Consider the following 21,108-nt stretch of genomic DNA (forward strand, 5'->3'; position numbering starts at 1 on the left):
TCAAGTACGTAGTGATTTCAACTAGTCTTATTCAGTACTTGGCTGAAATGAATGGAGTTTGAAGCAAACGCCAAGATTCAATAACAGCAATGTTTAATTTTTAGGTTTGTAAACACTTGACAGAATTATAAAGATGATAATATTCCATTTTTAAGAACTGGACAGACAGAACTCATCTTTGCCTCTCTTTTAACCACACTCATCTTTGCGTTTTATAAAACCCCACAAACCCCAAGTCACTGAAGGTTGCTGTGTTCTTTTTAATGTGGAGACTATTGGTAACGCTATTTTTATGTTTTTTAAATGAAGTGGCCAGTGGTATCTGGCCAAATTATGAGAATGTCTAGTCCTTGTAGGAATATCATTTTATTTTCCAATAAAAACAGGGTTACCAGTGTTTTTCAGCTTTTTTTGAGCGAGTTTCTCACCTCTCAAATATTAGTAAAATGAATTTATATTCCTAGTCTCTTTATCAGACTTGACTTAGGATACCATAAGCAGTGTCTTTATCAGTGTGTTATTTATCAAAATCTACCTCTTTTGCATGGAAGTGTTTTTTCTTGCTTAGAATGTTTTCAGACCTTTTTACCAGAGCAGTGATGTTGGCACGCTCATGAGATAGTTAAGAATTCTCATTAGACTTCAGGGTTCTCTGGCTCATTTTCTCGTTTCGTTCGTTCAGCATGTTACTCGCTCTGTATCAGCTGGATCCGAGGCACCATTTGAGGTACTTTCATACCCATCGAACTGTATATCTAGGTGTATGGTATTTGGTTTAATTTCGTTTGACTTTTGGTTGACATTTAGTTAGCTCTAAAGATATTTTGGAATACTAGGTATTTGACTACTTTTTTGTTTAATAGTAGGATTTTGCAATTTTATGGTGAGCTAGGTGAGCACATGCAAAGTCTCTTGTACATCATTCTCTATTGTCTTAATTTATTCCTAAGACTGAAAAAAAGTTTTATTTTGTGCCCTATCAAATTGAACTTACATAACGTTGGTTTGAAGATTATTTTGGTGAGTGAAGCCAAAGTAATAACTATTGTTTGTAGTTTCAGTAGTGTTTACCTCTACCTGGAAATTTTGTTGCTTACGTTAACCGATAAATTGGATAATATTTTAAATGGGAGAATTTGTATGTCAAATTGAAATTTCTAGAGAACCTCAAATTACAGCTATTTAGGAAGGGGTATAATATTTGTATTTGTGAGCTTAAAAACAGGCATAGATCAGCATCTGCAGTCAGGCTGCAGATAAAATCACAGTGGTTGAGTTTTGACCAAGCATAAAGTGGAGTTTTAAGAGCAGTTTAAAAGTTTACGGAGTTGAAATAAACGTATTAACTTTTTTTTTTTAAAGTGTCATTGGTAAAGGTATTGTTAAACAGGATTATGGTTATTACTGTCTATCTTAAGACTTAAAACATTTTTAAAAGTGGATGGAATTTGATAGGAAGTTAAAGGGTTTAAAAAATTTTTCTGGCTCAGTGATATATGTTTAATCAGATTTTCTATTTTTAAAAAGTATGAGGTTGCTTTTAAAGCAAAAGGGCATTTTTTAAGCTTTCATTAGAATTTTTATTTTTTTAAAAGGAGTCAAGCATAAGGAGGCAACTTTACAGAATAAGAAAACAACTAATTTTTGGACAAAGAGAAAACTTTGTCATTTATTTATTTCTTAGTTTGAATAGTGAAATTAGTTGGTTTATTAAGTTTCGCTCTCTAGTTGTCACCTTAAGTAGTGGCGACATAATTTAAGTTGCATATTTATGAGATCTTGAGGCGGAATTTATAAGCCTTTTTGCCCAGATTTGGGACTCTGATTACATTTCTTGCCTACGAGGCATTATTTTCCAAAACTGCGTTCTTGTTTTGCTAATCTGTTATGATATAATAATTATTATTTTTTTGTAGTGGTATTTGCTTTTTAAAAACTGATTCCACTTTATTAGAAATCTTTGTATTCAAGGGAAAGGATTGGGAATCAGGAGACTGGGGGTTGTGATCTTAGCCCTGCCTGCAGTTAGCCTGCAGGTTAACCTCTGGCAAGTCAGGAATTTCTCTGGGCCCCTGTTATCTCATTCTTGTCAGATAAGCGAATTGAAATCTGATTTTTAACTAGAAGTCGTAGTGCATTGTTTCTAAGAGCTCAACTTTTTCATTCTGGAGTTTCATTATCTAAAACACAGAAAAGTAGACTTAGACAAATCATGCATTTTAGGAAATTGCTTTTTGTAATGCTGTTCTTAGTTTGTAGAATCATTTCTCCTTGAAAAGATGATTTTTGAGACACAACCACTTTGTAGACTATCTCTTTATAATTAATATGTTTTCACCGTGGTTTAAGTACTGGTTTTCATAAATTATTGGCGGTCTTAAATTCAGAAATGAATAGGAACCATAAATAGGATTTACTTAAGTATATATCTTAAGTGTGTGTTTATTTAGAGTATTCTGATTAATGTGAAAGTTAAGGTATAAAACCTAGGAGACCAGTTTTAGGTAAAAAAAAAAAAAAAAAGATAACATATTAAATGTTTTTGAATCAGGGATTCCCATTCTATATTAAAGATAACATAGTACTGTCAAAATTTAACCAGTATCAATTTTGGAAGGGGGGGTGGCATATAATGAATTAAATGTGTAGTAGACTTATTTCCTTTTTTAATAGAGTATCAGTGAAATAGTAAGCTTTGCTTGGTAGTCTTCATAACACGGTTTTCATGTCTCATAATCATTATAATGAAGAAAAAATGTTAGACGTGAAGGGAATAGTACATACTGAAGGGCTGAAGTAGGCAAATCTTCATCCTTTCTTATACATGTAATTATTCTATTGATACTTATACCATTATTGTAAAGAGTTTGAGGCCTTTACAAAAATTTTAAAATAAATACCTGTTAAATTCTTAATACTCCTGAATAATTGTAAAGTGGCATGAATATAAACGGGGAGTTGGATTATGCCCTCCCAAACTGCACAGTGGTGTTTTATGATTGTTCTGAGGCGGAAAAGTACTGTTGGAGTCTGTTTCCCAATCTGTACAATGGGTTAATAATAGCTTCTACTTTGTAAGATTATGAGAGTAAAAACTGGTGCAAATCAAATACTATGTAAGGGTTTGTGTTTGCTATTATCAGAACTTTAGTAGTAGTAGTAAAGGTTGTTCCAACTATAGCTTTCTAACGTTGTATAAAAATTTAAGAAAAAACATTTTTATTTCAGAAACAAGTATGCATAACTTTCTGAATATAGTAGTTGCCATATAAAACCGGCTGCTTAAAACTTTAGAAGGTACTAGTAGTATAGTTACTTTGTAGATTCAAGGATAAAATAATTAAGCCTAAGATACAAAGAAAGAAGTATAGTAAATATCAAAAATAAATCATTTTAAAAACATTGTGGGTAGATTTCTAGAAAAATTTTGTTGGTCTGTATAGTGATTCTAACTATGACTGTATTTGTGGAACAGTTAACATTAAGAAATGTTCGGGTGGTTGAAATGTGCAGAATTGATTAGAGGATATATGAAGCTCTTTTGGTAATGATCAGGTGGCACTTAGGAATATGTGACAGGAGCTTGGCTGTTGCATCTGGTTCCTTATGTACAGAGATTTTCGTAATTTAAAATCATCACAATACTTTGTATTCTTTTTGGAAATAGGAGGAGATACTTTGTTTCGTAATGTGGCTTAAAGGTATTTCTGTTTTAAGCAGAGTTTTAAAAGGACCGTTTTGAATTTATTCTTAAGTGAGTATTTGGTTAAGTAAATCCTATGAATGTCAGTCTTTTAGTCCATACAGAATTTCTTTGTCAGATAGACCACAAGTTTTTTGTTTCTTTTGTCTAGAAACTTTTCTCGCCTCTTGCAGCCATTCTTCTTTTTCCTCAATTTTGTGGTTATCTATCATGTCACTACAGAATTATAGCAAATAAAATTGTATTTTACACAACTTATTTTGGACAAGTAATACCAGGTAGGTGAATTTCATTCTTACTAGTAGTTTCCACATATAAATTTTAGAATTCATGGAAAAATATCCCTAGTACTAAGCAAAGTGGCCATTAGTTAACAGAGTACTAAGTATATACATTTAGAATAATTTCCTATTTTAATGTACTTTTAATTGACTTCAGGAAAGTCAAGCATTAAAATGAGTGTATTAGAGAAAAAGATTTTAACAGCAAATTTGTTTAGAATATTTAAGTTGCTCTTGTAATTATACTTAAAAGTGATAAAGACTATTATATAATAGGAACCAAATTGAAAATTCTGGAAGTTTTAAATGTGTAAAGTTTCTGTCTTGTTTGTGAGAACCTCTGTTGTTGACATATGAGTAATTTGTGAAAACAAGTTATTTTGGACTTAATAAATACGTTGTTGAGTATATGGAATATAGAGGAGGGTAAGCATTTTATAACAGGTTAGGGAAAATGACAATTCTTTTTTTCATTATGGCATTTGAGAATTCAGGGTACTAAAAATAAAAAATTGTGCTATTGAGCAGTGAAATACAAAAGTTTGAGAACCTTTGGTCACTACAGAGGAGGGAGACATCAGATGTGAAGCCGGTCCACCTTTAGTTACTTGCCTCACGCACGTACACACGTATATGCACATACACAAAAGCGGCCTTATTTAAGCTCAGGGATCACAGATAATGAAAAGGGTGGTTGGATGAGAAGCTTTTGATATTAGGAAAATTGGGGTAGCAGCATTGGTGTGATGCAGTTTCTGCTTTAGTTAAAACTCATTTAAATTGTAAGAGGAGTGAGATTTGAGGTATAAGGCTTAAATTATTCATGGCAACATGGGTGATAGCAGCCTGCTGCAAAGGAAGCACATAAGGAATCCGTTTATTCTGGGCTCCAGATGGCTGTGGTCACGGTAGCATGACCCATTTGGTCTCTGGATAAAGAACAGGCACATAGCCTGTCTTGGCAGAGGTTATAGTATAAATGCAAGAAATACTTACCTTTACTTGTGTTACTTGATTCTGGTTTAGTTTTGGGGTGTGGAAGTACTAAATTCTAGTCAACTTGGAGAAATATGCATTTTCTGAAACAACTTTACACTGCCGTTATATGTGTGATGTTAGTTATTTTGAGTATGGTGTTTGAAACTGAAACATTACTAAAAATGAAACTGATTGTTCTCTTAAGATTATTTACATTGGCATTTTAAGAATAAACAGTTTAAGAATTTTTAATCTTAAAATTAATGGACAATAACTTTTTCAACAGAATCATAGGTTTAAATTATACTTTTCTAAGTAAATAATGTTTTAAAGAAGATTTCTTATTGCACAGATTTTGCGTAGCAAATTTGACTTGATTTAAAAACAAAACTTCAAAATGTTATTTTAAAAAGTTAAGCTTTGTCATTTTGTTGTGTTTTAAATTATTTTTTATAGAGCATCCTTACTTTGTGGTTTGTGGAAACCTTAATTCTGGATAGAGTTTTGGGTTTTTTTTTTTTTTAAACAAATACAGTCAGATTGTAATGAACAAAATTTGGAAGAGCAATATTGCATTTTATTTATTTGACAAATATGTATTGATAATTGCATTGATAATTCTAACTGAATTATTATCTAAATGAATTCTTAGGTGGTTGACCAAATTCTGAATATAAGACACAAGTCTTTCGAGCATGTTTATTCATAGTTATTTAAGAATAAATAGACCACCAAGATTAATTTTGAGACTTAGGAAGATTCTATATTAATTTTATTTTACTCTAAGTACAAATAAGTCATAAGCTTCTAAGAGTCCTTCTAAGAATTGTTACCCAGCTTAGAAGATTTGACTTGAAAAATGGTTACATGGGCTTTATTTAAGTTTGTAATCATAGAGCCTGTTTGACAGTGAGGGGGGAAACTAAAGTTTAGAGAAGGAAACTGTAGTGTTATAGAAATAACACTAAATTCAAATCAGGAGACCTCGGATTGCTTCCTGTTTCTCCTACTTTCTAAATGTGTGACCTTAACCTTTGGGCCTCAGTTTTCTTTACCTGTGAAATGAGGAAAATACTTAAACTTATTTGCTTGTGAAGATAAATAAATTTTGAGCATACTTGGCACAGAGTAAGTATTCCATATTTTTTTTCTATGTGGAAAAGCTATTACAGTTTAAAAAAAATGCTCAGAAAATGTAAACTTGTTTTAAAAAGTGTAGATATAATTTAACCTACACTTTGTAATAATGGTAACAGATTTATAAATTGTAAGTTTAGAAGTTTTGAGAATTTTAGGGGCTGGATTTTAGTAATAGGCCTTATAGAGCGATTAAACAGTGAATAGGGTTTTTAAAAATTTACGATTTTGTTTATATGCTAGAATAGACCTGAAAATAAGAACTGTATTACATGAAGTAGAACTCAGAACCATAGTAGGAAGCAGAAGCAACTAGCCTATCAAGTCTGACAAAATTGTGAGAAAACAGATGTGGGAGATGTGAAAAACTGTTTTAGAACCAGTCAGGTGTTTGGGACATAGGGATAAAGTGAAGAGCCTGGTCAAATCAGATCGTTTTGGTGCCAAACATTAGGTGGATCTTATTTTCATTAGGACTTCTTAATTACATCCTAGAGGAAGGACTGGCATTTCTAGGTCTCACAGGTAAATCAAGTAGTTGGAATGAATATATTGATCTAAGCTCACTTTTAAAAGGTCCTTAAAAAGATATCCAAGTATTTTTTTCTCTGTTTAGGTCTAGAAGGATTTTTTTTTCAACATGAAAGGTCAACTTTTAAAACATTTCTTTGTGGTTCACTTTAATGCATATGTTGAAAACTATTCAAAATGTCTAATTTATAGCTTGCTTGAACATTGATATATACATATATCTGAGGCAGTAGGTACTTTGGAGGGGAGGTAGGGGACGGGCTGTATGATTGTGGCTCAGGAGTTAGATTGCCTTGGTTTGTCTCATCTCTGCCATCCACTAAATGTGTGTGACCGTGGGAGGGTTGTTTTATCTTTTAGTGCCACCATTTCTTTATTAATGGGAATAATAATAGAACGTACCTCTTACGGATATTAAAATCATTAACTCAGCTTTTTCACGTAAACAACAATTATCACAAGGCCTGGCATTTAGTGTGCAGCCAGTATGTGTTAGCTATGTTAGTATTATTAATATTCATCACACTTTACCATTTGGTCATACTTTTTATGTGTTGAATATCTTTAAGAGCTTGAAAGCAGCTCTGGTCCTGAAAAGTAATGGGCATATTAGAATTGAGAATGTCAAGTTTTGTTTTGTTTTTCCTTAATAATAGTGTATGGATAACTACTGAGAATCCAGATATAGACATTTTTGGATAAGGAATTTTATTACAATATTGTCTTGACTTTACCTTTTAATTATTTACTAGTAAATTAAAAGTTCATTCAGACTAAAAAGCTTAAGTTAATATTAAAGACACAAGGTTCTTAATAATTTGAAAATTAAAAATCACATATGTATAGCCATGAATGAGCTATTTTAATTTTTAAAAATTTGTTTTTGTTTTTACATTTTAAATATTGACCAGAAATGCATGGATTAATATTCATGAAGAATAATGTTGAGAAAAAGTAGAAAAAAATAATTTTTATTCATTTTTAAAAATATGTATTGGGGATGTGTGTATATATATGATGCATCTAGGAATGAAAGCTGATGGTCCCTGTTCTCACGTAGTTTACGGTAAAGTTGACAAGAAAAACATTAAATCATTACATTGTTAAAGGTATAATCATGAACTGGTACATGAGTTAAGGAAAAGTCACCAAAGACTGTTCACCTAAGATAATGTACCTAAACTGAATAGGGTGAAGGAAAACAAAGGAAGTTCATTGAAGGGAAGATCTGAAGCAAGTAGAAGAGTTGTCTGGGCAAGGGGACGTGGGGAAATGCTGGGAGTACACCCCACATGGAAAAGCCTGACAGGAGAGAGTGCAGGTAAAGAACCTGAAAGGAAGCCAGTGTGTCTAAATGTGGAAAGAAGTGGGGTCTGGAGAGTGTAGGGCTGTAAATTTGCCAGATGAGGCAGAGAAACAGTAATGGACTGTACATGTGCTTCAGGGCTTGTAGACCATGTTAAGGATTCGGATCTCCAGAGAGCAAGGAAAGCCTCTGAAGTGCTTTAGGTAGAGGTGATCTGACCAGATCTCTGTTTTGGAAAGAGCATTCTAATTGCAATATAGAGAATAGATTTGAATGAGGTTGTAGAAGGCATGAGTGGATGTGGGAAAGATGGGAGTTTATAGCAAAGATGATTTGAACTTGGATTGTTATTATGGAGATAGAGACGGGTAGATGGGTTTAAGGCTAGGAAGGAAAAATTCAGTTGGAGTTGGTGACTGCTTGGATATTTGGAATGAGGTGGGAGGGAGGAATGAACAGTGTGAAAAATGTGACTTCTTGATTTTAGGTTGGTTAGATGGTGTTGCCAGTCACCACGGTAGGGAACTTTTTGGTGGTGGGGGGTTGGCATGAGCATCATGAGTTTACTTTTGGATATGTTGAGTTGAGGAGGCTTTGGGGCTCCAAGGAGAGGAGTATTTTAAGAAAGTTTGATGTGCAAGCCTAGGCTATAGATATAAATTTGGGAAGCTTTGCATAAAGATGGTTCAGGGAGAGAGTATAGAGTGAGAATAAGAGAGGGTCTGGAACTGGGCTCTGGGATCTCAGACCTTAAAGAACCTCACCCTTTAATGGCTAGATAGAGAAGTCAGTTTTTTTCTGCGTATTTTCATATATTCATTTATCTAATAATTAAGCACTTATCTGTAAGTACTATGTTAGGTACTGGGTAGACAGGTAAACAAGTTCTAATCCCCTGTGTTCTTAGGCAGGACATGGATAAAGTAAATTGGCAATTTTAGTATAGTGCAGGGCCTTATGAACCCCAAAACAGGGCAAGATAGTGGTAGGGCCTATATGTGTTTTGGGGGGGAGGGGAAGGGGATCATAGCTATCATTAGATTCCTCCTGAGGTCTAGGTATCAAAATATATTAAGAACACTTAATATGGTATGATAAGTACTACAGAGTTCCGGGGAGTGGGGTAAAGGAATGTTTGGGAAGGAGTTTAATGTGCTGTGGAAACACAAAGATAGAATGTCCCCAAAGAAGAGGCAGAGGCAGGTCATGGAAGACAGTGAGGCATAGACTGACATGAAGGAGAGTGAGGTGTGGAGCTGCAGGGGTAAAAACTTCTAGCAGAGGGCTCAGTTTGCACAAGGTCTCAAAGCCAGAAAGCATGAGGCGTTTAAGAACTGAAATTGTCTCCTGACTTTAAAATGAAAGTTGGTTTTGAACAATTGAAATATACTAGATAATCAAGGAAAGATTTAGTTGGAAAAAGTGGATTCATAATATTTTATTAAAAAGATACAGTTCTGCAGTGAAGATTTTCAGGTTCACTCCCTGAAATGTATTTGCAAGAAGACCCTGAAACAGGATCATCACAAAACTAAAGTTAGCTAGTAATGAACTTCCTTGTTAAACACTTTAAAAAGAATTCCGATCAATTTTAAAAAGTCACATTAGAATAATTATCATTTACAAGTTTGAAAGTCGAAGGGACCCTATAAATATTATAGACTTTTACTTTAAATTTTTAAGTAAATTATTTTAGGGAAGATTAAAGTATAAATACAATTGTAAAATTTTATATTCTGCTGTATTTTCTTCTGAATGCTTTTTCTGTTTAATCATACTAGTGCTTGAAAAAGTATGTTTTGAGTCAAGATGCTGATACTATTAGGGAAAAAAGGATTCTGTAACTAAAGGAGTTCGTGAAATTGTGCATTAAAATTGAAAAGATATATCAAGATTTTTCAGAGGCTTTAATGTCATGGTGCTTTTGTGAATCTCCAAAGCAGAGACGTAGTATGTATAATTTATATTAGAACTTCTTTTCCAGAAGTATTCATTCTACCAGTAATTATTGACCATCTACTATGTGCGAGACTCTTTATTATTTTAAATTATCTTTTCAAAGTGTGACAATATGGCTACATATTGTCTCTGTGACACTAATATTATGATAAAAAGTAAGGTAGGTTCCTCTTAATTGGCTTCAGCCTAGAAGAACGAATATCAGCTAATTTTTTAAAAAAATATCATTCACAGTCTTTTGCAGTTAGAGTATAACAGATACTGCAAGATGGAATGAAGTGATTTAATCCCTCACTTCCCCCCAAATCTGTCTTACCATAAGGAATTCATACTAAAATTGCCATTACTAAGTGGACTTTTCTTTTAAGTTGTCATGTGTTTTTTAGGCCATTCTTGGCTATGACATTCTCTCAGACTTTCCTTGTTATTTATTTATTTATTTATTTTTAACTGAGGTGAAATTGACATACAACATTATTTTAGTTTCAGGTGCACAACATAATGATTTGGTATTTGTATATACTGTGAAATGATCACCATCACACTAGTTAATGTCTGTCACCATATACTTAAAGCATTTTTTTCTCTTGTCGTGAGAACTTTTAAGATCTCTCTCAGCAACTTTCAGTTGTGCAATACAGTATTATTACCTATAGTCACCGTGCTCTTCATGGTGGCTTGAATACTTTATAACTGGGAAGTTTTGTACCTTTTAGCTCCCTTCATCCATGGGAGTGGACGAAATGGGTAAAGGGAGTCAAAAGGTACAAGCTTCCAGTTATTTTTTTAAAAAGAATCTAAGTGAATTTGAGTAGCAATTCTCAAACTTCTTCACCTCAGCACCTCTTCACATTAGTAAAAATTATTGCAGTCCCTTTGTTTTTGTGGATTCTAATCTATTCATATTTCCCATTTAAAAATTAAAACAAATTTTAAAATATTTTTATTCATTTAAATATAATAAACTCATTCCATATAAGTAAAATTTTTTTATAACATAATTATGTTCCTAAACAAACCAAATTTGTGAGAAGAGTGGTATTGTTTTACACTTTTGGGGATGTTTAGCATCTGGCTTAATAGAAGGCAGATTTTTATATCCACATCTACATTCAGTCTGTTGGAACATCACATGTCATGTGGCCTCTGGAAAACTCGCAGTACACTCATGAGAGAATGAGACTGAAAAAGCAAATAACGTCTTCATATTTTTCATAATTTTTTAAAAAAAATTTTTTGGCCGCACTGCATGGCATGCAGGATCTTAGTGCCCCCCACCAGGGATTGAACCCGTGTCCCCTGCAGTGGAAGTGCGGAATCTTAACCACTGTACCGCCAGGGAAGTCCCTACTCATAATTTTTACCTGAGAAATCCCTAGGGGTCCCCAGGACACACTTTGAAAACGGCTGAACTAGAATATTTTGGTACTACACTGAGAAATTTTTTGTAACTTGATAACCTAAATATAAAGTGAAAAACTAGTGTACTTTTTTTTTCTAATTTAATTCTCTACATTATCATGCAAATATTGTCTGTTTACTAAAGACTTCCAGGATGGATAATAAAAATATAGCATTTTATATCTTGGTTTTGAATGTTAGCATAAATTAAGCAGTACTTTGAAGTTGTTCCAAAAAGTGCTCAAACTTTGTAGTTGGTAGATTTATTTTATAGTCAAAATTTGTTTCATTTAACAGTTGGAATTTGGCCTTTCTCTCTGTGAGGTTTTTGGTATAAATAAATTATAAAATTCAGCATAGAAATCATGTAAGTGTTTTTAGATTTTGTAACGAGAACATGAACTATCAAGTTTCTTTAATCCTGAACTATTCTGGAGATTTTTAAAAAATAATACGGAAGATACAAAACGTTTATTATATTTGTAGTTGGATGATTTTTTGTTGTTTGAAGTTTTCGAAAATTGTTAAACTGAAACATACCATTTTAGATTATAATGCTGTAGGTTTTTTCATTGTTCAGTATATGCACTGACTAGCATCTCTTAATTTATAACTTCCTGTATTTAGGTTACATTAATTCTTTAGCATTTTTCCTCCTCAGTGGGTCAAATCATGGTTGGGTAGCTATTTTATTCTGTGAGTCAAGTGGTTTCACAGAATAAATGTGAACTTTTCCCCCAAGTAAAATGAAATGTTGACTAGCCAGACAAATTACCATATTTTTTTAAAGTTTATTTACTGTAAAGAATTGTATCACTTTATTTAGCAAATATTTTATATGTCTTCTACATAATAGGTGAAGTATTACAGACATTTAGCACCTGATCACTTGCTGCAAATATGTCATCGACTAGGACCTCTTCTTGAACAAGAAATTCCACAAAGCGTTCCTGGAGTACAAACTTTATTAGGAGCTGGAAGACAGTCCTTGCTACGCACAAATAAAAGTATGAAAAATTTCTATTAGAATTTAGATGGTTTTTTTCTCACTTTTCGTCTTTGTGTCTTATCTTTGTATCCATTAAAAATGTATGTGTTTAATAGGCTGCAAGCATGTTGTGTGGAAAGGATCTGCTCTGGCGGCGTTGCATTGTGGAAGACCACCAGAGTCACCAATTAACTATGGTAGCCCACCCAGCATTGGTGAGTTGTTTGAGTTCATTACCAAGTTGATATCCTCTTGGTAAAGAGCTTTTGAAAACAAAAATGTTTTTACTTGCTGTGAAGTCAGAGAATTTCATATTATGTACGTTAGCATTCAAAGAGGAAAAAGCTCTCAGATTTTTTTTCTTAACGTTAGTAATCTGTAGTGAAGAAGTCATAATAATGTGTAATTATGGATTGTAGATATTGTACCTATCTAAGCTAATTAGCTCATTGGTGTTTTTACAAAAAATTGTTTACTAAGATGTATATCATTAGGCTGATTTAATGGGCAACTGTTATCATAATACAGATTAGTTGTAGTGGTGGAAAACAAAAGTAGTTTTGTTATTTTTATGAATAGTCATGTATTTTTTTGGCTTTAAAATTTCAAAGGAGGAAAACTGATGCAGATAGGTCTTCCTCTTGAAATGGCCTCTGGATTCATCCCTTTTACCTCTACTACTAAAAGGCCCTTGTCTTTCTTGAATTACTATAGCATCCTTCAAACTAGTGTTGCTTCAGGTGTCTTCTCCCTCTCTCCCTTTCAGGTCGTCCTGCATAACACTGTAATGTTAATCTTATTTAATATGTCACTCTTCTGCTCAAGGTGATATATGAGGTAGCTTGTGCTATTTTAATGGTGTTGCAGTTCCTCTACCACCAAGTTTATACTTCTGACTTGCAGAGACCTTCATGTTTTAATCATAGTCTCCTCTCCTATCCCTACGCTTCTGCCTAGCCAGAAATGTTATTCTCCCTCTTTCTTCCACCTATCCAAATTATACTTATTTCTTCCTTTTCTGGATAATTACAGTCAGTATTACTGTTTTATAATTCATCAGTATTACAGTTTTGTATAACTTTCATTTAATGTTTATATAGAATATCTTTTTCTGTTGTTTTACTTTCAACCCTTTTGTATCCTTTTATTTTCCATATCTTAAAAAATAGCATAGAAGTCATTTTTTAAAAATACAATATGACAAATTTTGTGTTTCATCTGGGACATTTTGTCCTTCGTATTACAATTATTGATATATTTGGGTTTAAATCTAACTGTTGCTGGGAAGATGATCTCTTTTTCTCTGGTTGCTTTTAAGATTTTCTATCTCTCATTGGTTTTCTGCAGTTTGTGCTGTGTCTTAGTGTCAATTTTTTCTACTATCAAGCTTGAGAGTTATTAGGCTTCTTGAATCTAATGTCTTTTGTTGGCATTGGAAAACTGTCAGTCATTATCTTTTAAAATATCATGTCTGCTCCATTCTCTGTTCTCTCCTCTGGGACTCCAGTTAAACAGATGCTAGACTTTCCCACTTTTTCTTCTCTCTTACCCTCTCTTTTACGATTTACATCTTTTTGTCTCTGATGCATTCTGGATAGTTTTCTCTAACCTGTTTTCCAAAGGTATGCTATGTTTGCATGGTGGGTAATCATGGATGATTTTTTTTTTTTTTTAAACATACGATTGTCCTGGTTAAATAATGATTTCTGTATAGTCTTACTATAACAAACAACTATTAAAAGAACAAAGGATTTGAGACACTAGAGTTTATTTTCACTTGGAACATTATGCTAGGAGGTAGAACAGTTTTCTTGAAAGAAGGGGAAGGTAAATTTAATAGGAGCTTCCCCTCTAGGGAAAAGTTTATCCTCTTTTTGAAAAAATGCAGATCCATATAATAAGGGGAATATGTTACGTTGTTCTTTCAACACATTGTCAAGCAACCCTGTGGTAGGCAATGAAAGTGCAAAAATGGTTGATAGTAAATAACTTCCCTCTTAACATTTGCTATGTGAGTAATTACCCTGTTCCAGTCACTACTTTAACCATTTTCCATTTATTTTCTTTTTTAAAACCTTAAATGGTCTGTAGGTAGGAAATATTCTTACTTTACAGAGAAGGAAGTTGAGGCATGAAAAGGTTTGGTGACTTGACCAAGGTTACACATTTAGTGAGTCGTGAAGCCACAGTGACTCGCATTATGCTATGCCTTATTCTCAGTTAGCTAATAGTGTAACACTTGGCTACTCAAGAAAGTTGGTATTAGTCACTTTTTGGAAAAAGATACCAAATATTTATAAAGTCAGATAAAAAATTTTAGGCCAGGTCATTAATGGTCAGATCAGTAAATATTGCTGACATGGATATAGAGGATGTAAATATGGCAAAAATATCTTGAGTTTCGTGTCACATCAGAGTGACGCAACTGGTATATTGAGGTAATATATTGAGGTAATAGAATTAATTACCAAGCAGGTAATTGTACCTTTCTGAAAGAGTTTTATTTCATTTTTAAAGTTTACGATAAATTTTCTTCCCATTCAAATTTTCAGGAAAATGTTCTTTATATTTAAAAAAACACTTGTACTAGAATGCCAATTTTACCTGCTTTCTTTTTTTGTACTCACACATAGTTTTTGACATCTCCAAAGAGAAGCTGGACTAATCGAAACGACTCTACTCATTAATAGTCACAGTTTAGTGTCGTGTCTCGTCAGTTCACCTTGGTGACAATCTTGGATGTCCTGTCATTGCTATAAAAGTGTGACTAGATGGTAATGGAAAGAAAAATTCATTAGGCTTTTTGGCAGAATAGTTTGCCTGCATAGTGATACAACGTATCGTTTCAAGTTATCACAGAGTATGAGTCAGAAGATTTTTTTTTTTTTTTTTTTTAAATATGAACGTTCGTATCTTATTTTGTTGATTCCTCTGCCATTTTCTGTCTGGCTACCTCTAAAAATTTTCCTTACTCTTTCCTTGGTCAATGTAGTATTACCAAGGATCAATGTAAATAAGAAAAAAACCTTAGCATTGTAGTTTTTCATGAAATATGGGTTGAAATGTTTAATGTAGATTCAGATATTTAAGTTTTGATACATTTGGGAAACAGGGTTTTGTTTTTTTGTTTAACAAGCTTTTAATTTTGAAATAAGAAATTAGTTGCTGAAAAGTTGCACAAAGAGCTCCTGTATACCCCTTATGCAGTTTTCCCTAATGTTATAGACCTACATTACCTGGTATTGCTTAAAACTACTCCACCAACATTGGTACGTTATTATTAACTAAACGCCAGACCTTATTCATATCTCACCACATTTTTCCACTAATTACCTTTTCTTGTTCCAGGATCCAGTCCAGAATACCATACTGCACTTAGGGTTTGCTCAGTTTTTTAAATTGAACTTTTTGCTGTAACTCAGAAGATCATTTAAGTTCAGGGTGATGGTAAATTGGATTTTCCTTTCTTAGATTTTTTTTCCAGTAAGGCCTATATATTCTGTTCCAGTCTTTTGAATCTGTTTTCCATTACCATTGCGATAGCCACATGTTGGGCCTTGGTACTTTTTGCCTGGAGCTCTACATCATTCATTCACTTACCAAGTAAATATTGAGTCCCTACATTATATCTGATACTGGGTTAGATCTGGAGTTGCGGGATAAAGAAGAACATGGCCTCTGCTTTCCTAGAACTTACAGGTTACCTGATCTCCTGCCTCCAGTCTTGTTTCTCTACCCTAGGATTTAGCTCTAAACCAGGGTTTCTTAACCTCAGCACTGTGTACATTTTGGGCCACATAATTCTTTTTTGTAATCAGCTGTCTTGTGCATTGTAGGATGTTTATCAGCATCCCTGCCTGTACCCATTAAACGCTAGTAGCAATTCCTTTCCTGAAATCGTGACAACCGAAAATGTCTCCACACATTCCCAAATGCCCCTGGGGTAAAATTGCCTCCAGTTGAGAACCACTGCTCTGAACTTTCTAAAATGCAAATGTGATCATGTCATGCCTCCTTTTCCCCAGTGATTTTGAGTAGTCTCGACTCTGTAATGTGGCTCACAAAACTGACTTTTTCCCACCTTTTCCTCACCTATACTTTGTGCTATATAGCTTTGTATAACTATTGGGCAGTTCTTAAAATCAGCCATTTCTCTTGATCCCTTTCTCTCTGCAGTGTCCCTCATTCTATGAACATTTATCTATTCATCCTTTAAAACCTAAATGTAACCAGGTAGGATTAAGTGCTTATACAAATCTCTACTGTAGCTTTTATCACATAGTCATGGCTGTTTATTTACTTTTTTTTTTTTTTCCTACTATACTGTTAGGTTCTGGAGGTTGGAAATTATGTTTTAGTGCTCTGTATACACCCAACTCCTCAGCATTAGTAAGTATTAAATAAAGAGGCAATAGGTAATTGATGTAATTGGTGAACTACAGTGGGACAAGAAAAGTTCAGAAGTGGTAGGGGGTAAAAACAGAATAGGCGGTTGGAAGAAGAGAGACTTGGTCCAAGGATAGCTTTGAGGTAAGCAAAACCCCCAGACACTGATTTTTAGGAAATCAAGGTTTATTAGTGAACTGGGTTATCGATTCATTACACTTGGAATATTAAAACCCATACCTGTATAATTTCAAAACGAACTCTTGAGTTTATCTCAGTGCTTTCTTATCCTGTTTTATTTTGTTACCTGCTTATAAATCCTGACTACTTTGTACCTCCTATTATTTGATGTAAATTGTGAAAATTGAACTGAAATTCAGTCTCAGGGCAGGAGAACCAAAGTGGTTGGCATCTTTCCAGCCCTTTACAACCTCCTTTAATAATGTTTTCGAAAGCAAAAAAACCAAAAGATACTACTAGTCCGTTGTTATCACTAGTTTCTAACAATTTTCTGTGGAAGATTTGTGAATGTGTACTTGGCATGGCCATGTTTATTTTCAAAGATGCTAACAAATCTCTGGTACTGTCCCTTCTTACCTCCTTACCCATATTATGCCTGTTTTCAGATATAGTTTATTCTGTATTTATTTGCCTATGATAAACAACCCTACTTCAATAGTAAGTGACATGGTGGGGGGAGAAAATAGGAAAGGAGATACTTAGATACATTAAGTCTGTTTTTAAAGCTAAATGTGGAGATTCATTTAATGCATGTTTATCTTGTGGAAAAGATTGTATTAAATTAAAGCAATCATTTGCTAATTGCCTTGTTTGCACTTTTCTTAGGTTTACCATGTTAGCAAAGTAAACTTTTTATCTCTAGATTTTCCAGTTTTCATCTTTTATGTTGTTTTGCCTAGGTTCTTCGATATGTTTGTTATTTTACTTGTTGCTTCTGCAGCTCGGTTGCAGTCTTGGTGAGTGGAAATAAGGAGTATTAGGGAACCTGCTTCTTAAAAATGTATGTGTGGAAGGAAACAGCTTTGCCTTGAAAAACAGCTTTACTACACAAACATCCAATTAATGCTAAAAAGCCTATACAGTAGTTCCCCTTTATCCATGGTGGATATGTTCTAAACCCTCCAGTGGTTACGTGGAACTGCAGATAGTACCCATCCCTATATATACTATGTTTTTTCCTATACATACATACCTGATAAAGTTTAATTTATAAATTAGGCACAGTAAGAGATTAGCAACAATAACTAATAATAAAACAGAACGATTACAACAATATACAGTTGACCCTTGAGCAGTGCAGGGGTTAGGGGCTCTGGCTCCTCCATCCCCTGCAATTACGTAGTACTATAGTAAATATTTATTGAAAAAATCCTAATATAAGTGAATCCGTGTTGTTCGGTGGTCACCTATAATGTAATGAAAGTTTTGTGAATGTGGTCTCTCTTTCTCAAAGTATCTTATTGTACCAATTTAATGCCTTTTTTTTTTTAACCTCAACCAAGCACTTATCACACAGTGTGGCTATAGTTTTTGTGGTTTGAAGTGCAACAGCAAAACTAGCACAAATTTCTTCTTCCTTCTTCACGATTTCACGGATAGAATATTGTTACTGTAGATTTTAGCAACCTCAGCATAGGATTTTTTCTTTCTTTTTTTTTCTTTTTTTTTTTTTTGCCCACGCCACTTGGGTTTGCAGGATCTTAGCTCCCCCCATGAACCCAGGCCCCGGCAGTGAGAGCACCAAGTCCCAACCGCTGGACTGCCTGGGAATTCCCGGGATTTTTTTTTTTTTTTCTTTCCTTACTCACTTGAGAATTTTCACCTTTTCACTTAAAGGAAGCACTTTACAGCTTCTCTTTGGCTTATCCGAATTGCCTGCATTACTACTCTTGCGCTTTAAGCCATTATTAGTAAAATAAGGGTTACTTGAACATAAGCACTGCAATACCAGGGACAGTCAATCTGATAGCCCACACGATCTGATAACTCAGATGGTTACTAAGTGACTAAATGGCCAGGATATACTGGGTAAAGGGATGATTACATCCTGGGTAGCATGGACCTGGAGGGCGAAAACTTTTTCATCATGCTACTCAAAGTGGTGTGCAATTTAAAACTTAGGAATTGTTTATTTCAGGAATTTTCCATTTAATATTTTCGGACCGTGATTGACTACAGGTAACTAAAACCATGGAAAGACAAACCGTGAATAAGGGGGGACTACTGTACATTAAAAGGAGTTTTAAAGCTTGTCCACATTTCTGGTTTTCTCTGCGGAAAGTAGTTTGAACAAAGGCAGCAAATATTCACTTAAAATTAGGTATAAGTCTTGACTCTGCTCAAGATGTGCGGCCTTAGGCAAATTGTTTAACTTTTCAGCCTCTCAACCTTCTCATCTGTAAAATGGGGATAATATCTACCATATCCAGTTATTTGGAGGCTTAAATGAGTTAGCAAAGTGAGGCACAAAGCAGGTAACAATAAATGTTACTTTCTGCCCTTTCTTTCTGTAATTATCATTTAGCAAAATGAATTATTTTGCTCATAAATCTTGAGTACGTTTTTAAAGAGAAGGTTCTTTTCCCTTCTCATTTTCACTGTTACATTTTGCCATATTTCCAATATTGTATTTGACTTACCCTGCAACTGCTGATTTCTTAACATATCTGGCACTGGGCTAGGATCTGGAGTTGTAGGGTTAATTTTTTACTTATGTGACTATATTTCTTATAAAACTATTAGAAAGATTGTTTTATGTTATTATAAACCTTTGAGCTTCAGCATATAATGTCTAATTTAATATTTGGCATATAATTCAGTAAATCATAGGATTCTAATAATCTGTGGTCTCTTTCCTGTTCCTTTTTTCTTTCCCTAATATTCTCTGTTCAGTCTTGTTCCTTTTCCTGCCTTCTGTACGATCCATACGTTAATCCTTAGTTAGGTGTTCTACTCATCACTTATTTGAATATATTTATTTCGATCTGTTTTTTCTCAGTAATCATTTTTTCTTCCAGAACTCATTTTCTTCTGCGATTTTAGTCTTCTGCTTTTCTAGTTCTATAGTTTTATAATTTGTGTTGTTCTTTAACAATTTCTGACTTAGCTATATATGTATATATACTTTTTGCGGGGTGGGGGTGGGAGGGGGGTCTTGGTTTTTGTTTTTTAATCTGTCCCCTGGATGATACTCATTTATTTACATTTGTTTTCCTGACTACTTTTAGGGTCTGGAAGGTAGAGGTTATGTTTTATTGTTCTTTATAGACCCAGCTCATCAACATTAGTAAATATTAAATGAAGAAGCAGGATATAATTGCTGTAATTGATGAACTGGGGTGGAACAAGAAAAGTTAATGATATTCAGGTTTTCACTTGTCACAGGTTTTTGTTTTGTTAACTCTCTTCTCCCTACCCCCTCCCCAGCCCACCTCTTCTTTTCTTTGCTTCCTAAGAACAGGTAGCTGTGAGAGACTACTAAAATGTATTTGCATTTTTGGTTTTTAAGGGAAATAAAGCTAATGTTTATTATGCCAAAATACCAAATATATAAAATAGACATTATTATTTACATTTTTTTCTTTTGCTTAAATTTCTTTTCAAATTATGATTGACCAAAAAAGGGGAAGGCACTTTGAAGAATGACAGTTTCCTTGGGTGAGTTTAAATTGTTGCTCTTGTAGCTGTGTTTTCTTTTCTTTTGTAAATCATAAGATGAAATTTGTTTTTAGGTTATAGATGTGACGAGAGGTCTTCTCCCCCCAACCCCCCACCGCGCCCCCCCTGTGATGTGTCTGGCAAGTAATTTCAGTAGTAATTAGGAAGCACTGGCCATTGCCTTTTTTACTTTGCATCATATATTTTTCCAGATTGATTATTGGGTTTGATGTTAAATTTCACAGCTCTGTAAGTGAAGCAAGTTATTATATTTTCTTCATAAAGTCTCTTTATTTTGAATTTCTTCAGGGAACCGTTGAAGTTAAAGATTAAACATCTTCCTAGACATCTTGAAAACTGGGAAGTCCATGATTAGGCTGAGTAGATATTTACATAAACAGCAGCAATTTGTTCAGCTCCTTAAGGGAGATGTAGGGGGAAAAATGATCTCCCACAAAAGTCTTAAAAATAAAAGAAAAACTGTTCAGTAAAATTTGCTTTTATAACATCTGAAGATTTGACTGTTTAAGGACAGTCAGTATAGATGTTAGCACATAGTACCTTTGAGTTTACAAAACGTTTTGTTTTATTTGCTTTTCATAGTTAACTCTGCAAGATATCCCTACTTTATTAATGAGAAAACTGAAACTTAAGAGAGGTAGTAACTAACTGAGTTATATCCCTGGTTATTTTGTTTCTCATCTTCTTATGCATTTAACTTTATATCACATTTATATAGCACCTTTTTACTGTTCTGTGA

At 33.8% G+C, this 21,108-nt stretch overlaps 1 protein-coding gene across 4 annotated transcripts in view; it reads left to right on the forward strand.

Annotated features, from left to right (window-relative positions):
* PHIP (pleckstrin homology domain interacting protein) overlaps positions 1-21,108 on the forward strand; it is a 126,689-nt gene that overhangs the window by 2,360 nt on the left and 103,221 nt on the right. For all 4 annotated transcript variants that reach the window (XM_057528079.1, XM_057528081.1, XM_057528078.1 and 1 more), the window contains exons 5-6: positions 12,153-12,303; positions 12,401-12,499. In XM_057528079.1, the coding sequence (XP_057384062.1) occupies positions 12,153-12,303; positions 12,401-12,499 (250 nt within the window). The remainder of the gene's footprint in view (positions 1-12,152; positions 12,304-12,400; positions 12,500-21,108) is intronic.

Source organism: Balaenoptera acutorostrata, chromosome 14 (genome assembly GCF_949987535.1).
Source record: "Balaenoptera acutorostrata chromosome 14, mBalAcu1.1, whole genome shotgun sequence".
Lineage (NCBI taxonomy): Eukaryota > Metazoa > Chordata > Mammalia > Artiodactyla > Balaenopteridae > Balaenoptera > Balaenoptera acutorostrata.